General features: G+C 40.2%; 1 protein-coding gene across 1 annotated transcript; it reads left to right on the forward strand.

Annotated features, from left to right (window-relative positions):
• Positions 1–282: 282 nt before the first annotated feature.
• Positions 283–2,906, forward strand: LOC109192701 (peroxisomal membrane protein 11A). The gene is made up of 2 exons (XM_019343405.1): positions 283–1,179; positions 2,832–2,906. The coding sequence occupies exon 1, from the start codon at positions 398–400 to the stop codon at positions 1,157–1,159; it is 762 nt and encodes a 253-aa protein (XP_019198950.1). The 5' UTR covers positions 283–397; the 3' UTR covers positions 1,160–1,179; positions 2,832–2,906.
• The last annotated feature ends 219 nt before the right edge of the window (positions 2,907–3,125 follow it).

Genomic DNA, 3,125 nt, shown 5'->3' on the forward strand with positions numbered 1-3,125 from the left:
CTCGCCTTCTCACCGAAGAAGGTGATGGGTTCATTTTTATTTTTTTTTAATTAATAATTTGATTGTTAAAAAAATGAATAATAAATATTAATGTTTGACTACATTTAATGAATATGGTGTAAATAGCACTTTTCTATTTACACCATCTATAAAAAAAAATAAATAAATAAATCAGATAGTGCTACTGCTAGTTGCGCATAAACGTTTGCGATATAAAATATAGATCATATATGTTTTCACATTGTACCCTAAAAAAAAAAAAAAAAAAAAAAAAAAAGTCAGATAGTGCTACTGCTAGTTGCGTATAAACGTTTGCGATATAAAATTGGCACGCAAAACGGAGAGAACTACAAATGGAAAGGCCATTTCCATTTTCCACATCGATCAAGAAAACTCCATGGACCCCAAATCTTCAGCTCTCAATATCCCGTCGACTTCGATTCCCAAGAACCGGGACTTCTTCATCCACCTCGAAGCCTACCTAGCCAAGCGAGACGGCGTCGACAAGCTGCTCAAAATCTCCCGCTATGCCGCCAAATTCATCCTCGCATCTTCCGTCCTCCCTTCCAATCTTCCCCTGACCGACCGCCTTAAATCTTTCGAATCCAGCGTCGGGGTCAGCCGCAAAGCCTTCCGCCTTGGGAAGTTCGTACAAGTCGTCAACGCCTTTCGTGGCCTGTCCCCCTTCACTTCCGTCGCGCATTTGTTACTCGGCCTCGTCGTCTACGGCGGTGAGGGGGCATACTATTTCGTCGAACAGTTTGTTTGGCTGGGCAAAGCGGGGCTCATCGACAAGAAACATTTGAGTCAATTGCAGAGAATTAGCGCCTGGTGTGAGCTGATCGGGTACATAGGCAGTGTGATCTTGAAGGTGAAGGAACTACAGAAGATTGGCGAGGACGAGGCGGGTGTGGTTTCGAGTATTGAGATCGCGGCGGTGGGTGGTGTTGCGCGTCTAGAGGATGGGGAGAAGCTAAGAAAATTGAGAGAGAAGAAGCTGATGAAGAGGCTTTCGATTGTGCAAGATTTCGCCGATGCTTTAATGGCTGTTGATGATATTCAAGATGGCAAGGGATTGGTTTCTGGGAAGCTTCTATTGTCCTCCGCCGGGCTTCTCTCGGCTCTCATCAGTACTCACAAGAATTGGGTGTCCTGCTAATAAATTCATTCTACTTTTAGGTACGAGTTTTGCTTTCTTTCTGAAATGTAATGTCTCTAGGGTTTTAGGAACAATTATAGATATTGCAATTTATTTGTGAAATGTACTTGATTTACTGTGCCATGAATTAGAGCAGAAACTATTATTATTTACTCTGCTTTTACTTGGACCTCATTGCTCAATTTGAGTCTTCATCCTCGATTTGAAGAGTGCAAGGTATATAGAGCAATGAGGGTGCCAGATGTTTTTAGCATATAAGAAAAGTATACATATAAAAATAATTTCTTGGAAAGTATCTAGCTTTATAAACTTTGGATTGTCCTCCATGCTTGTTTACCCAATAAAGCCACATTAAAATCACGAATCCTTCTAAAACTCATCCCACCCCATTGTTTAGGAACACATAGTGCTTCCCACCCTTTCCATCTAATCACCCTCACAACCCCACCAAAAACCATTCAATCTCTCTCCCCATTTCCAAAGGAATTAAGAATACGTTGGATGACATTTGTAAGAAGAAAAGAATTTCCCTCCCCGCTCTAGAAAGGAATTTGTTTGTCCAACTTTTGGTTCTTCCCAACACTTTGTCCTTTATAAAACCCAATATCTCCCTCTTATTCCTACTAATCAAGGAAGCCAATCCAATATAATTCCCACTCATTCCCAAAGCCCCTCTAATGTCCCCAACAACATTTTTACTAAAAGTAAGTGTGGATTTTGAGTAATTCACAGTCTGCCCCGAAGCCTCTGCGGAAGTATCAATAACATTTCTAAGCACAAGACTTTCAGAAGTAGAAGCTCTACAAAACATATAACAATCATCCGCAAAGAAGAGGTTTGTAATCACAGGGGCTCCCCTAGCAATAGAAACACCATGAATCATCCCCTCTCTTACTTTCCTCTGAATCATAGAATGAAAGGCTTCCAACACAAGGATAAAAAGATAAGGAGAAATTGGATCCCCTTGACGTAGCCCTCTCCTCGGAGAGATACACCCAACTTCCCTCCCTTCCAAAATAATTCTATACTCAATAGTAGAAACCAACTCCCAGATTAACTTAATCACATGCCCTGAAAAACCCATTCTGCTAAGCACGACTCTCAGCTGACCCTGTCATATGCCTTGCTCATATCTAGTTTGACCCTCACAAACCCGATGTTCCCCTGTCTCTTCTTATTCAAATAATGATTAATTTCATACGCAACCAAACATTATCAGTTAAGTTATCAATCTACCAGGGACAAAGGCAGTTTGGGATTCAGACACAAGATGATTAAGAAGAGGCTTAATCCAGTTGGCAAGAATTTTAGAGACAAGTTTATACAAGATATTACACAACCTCTTGGTTTGAGCCGGTCAGCTATGGGCAACCTAGGCTGGTTTATCTTCTTGTGATCCTTTGCCGGCTAGAGTCACAAGGCAGAGTTTACCCAGTGCACACCCCTCGGGTCATGGCTGCGGGTTCCCCTCGTCACCCCAAAAGTATAGCTGTTGTAAATTTTGGTTCATAGGGCAGGATTGATGCATGTTTCAGTCTATGGTTTTTTACCTAAAATCCTGGAGCCTTTAGTGTGCTACTGTGCTTAGAATAGATCTTCTGTTTCTCTATTAATTTCTGCATTTTGGTTTTTAAGCAGGGCTATTATCTAATATACTTGTTGAAACTGATAGGTGTTGCTGATTTGGTGTAGAGCAGTTGGCAAGCAAGTGAGGTCTGGTTTTTTTGTAGCATGTAAGAAGACAGCAAATTGGTCTGTGTACCAATGAAAATTGAAGAACCTGTAAAGACTGGTACTCTTAAATGGGAATGAAGCACATCCATCCAAACAAATCTGAGTTGCCATGAAGGTCATCCTAAAGGGAAATTCATAGTTTTTTTTTTTGTTGTTGTTTTATTTATTTTTTTTTTTGTTTTTTTGTTTTTTTTTTTTGTTTTTGTTTTTTGTTTTTTGTTTTTTTGTTTTT

This window comes from Ipomoea nil, unplaced genomic scaffold, assembly GCF_001879475.1.
Source record: "Ipomoea nil cultivar Tokyo-kokei standard unplaced genomic scaffold, Asagao_1.1 scaffold1833, whole genome shotgun sequence".
Taxonomy (NCBI): domain Eukaryota; kingdom Viridiplantae; phylum Streptophyta; class Magnoliopsida; order Solanales; family Convolvulaceae; genus Ipomoea; species Ipomoea nil.

Bases quoted from the DNA above. Each gene is read 5' to 3' on its own strand.
- LOC109192701 (XM_019343405.1), top strand. From the start codon at position 398: ATGGACCCCAAATCTTCAGCTCTCAATATCCCGTCGACTTCGATTCCC.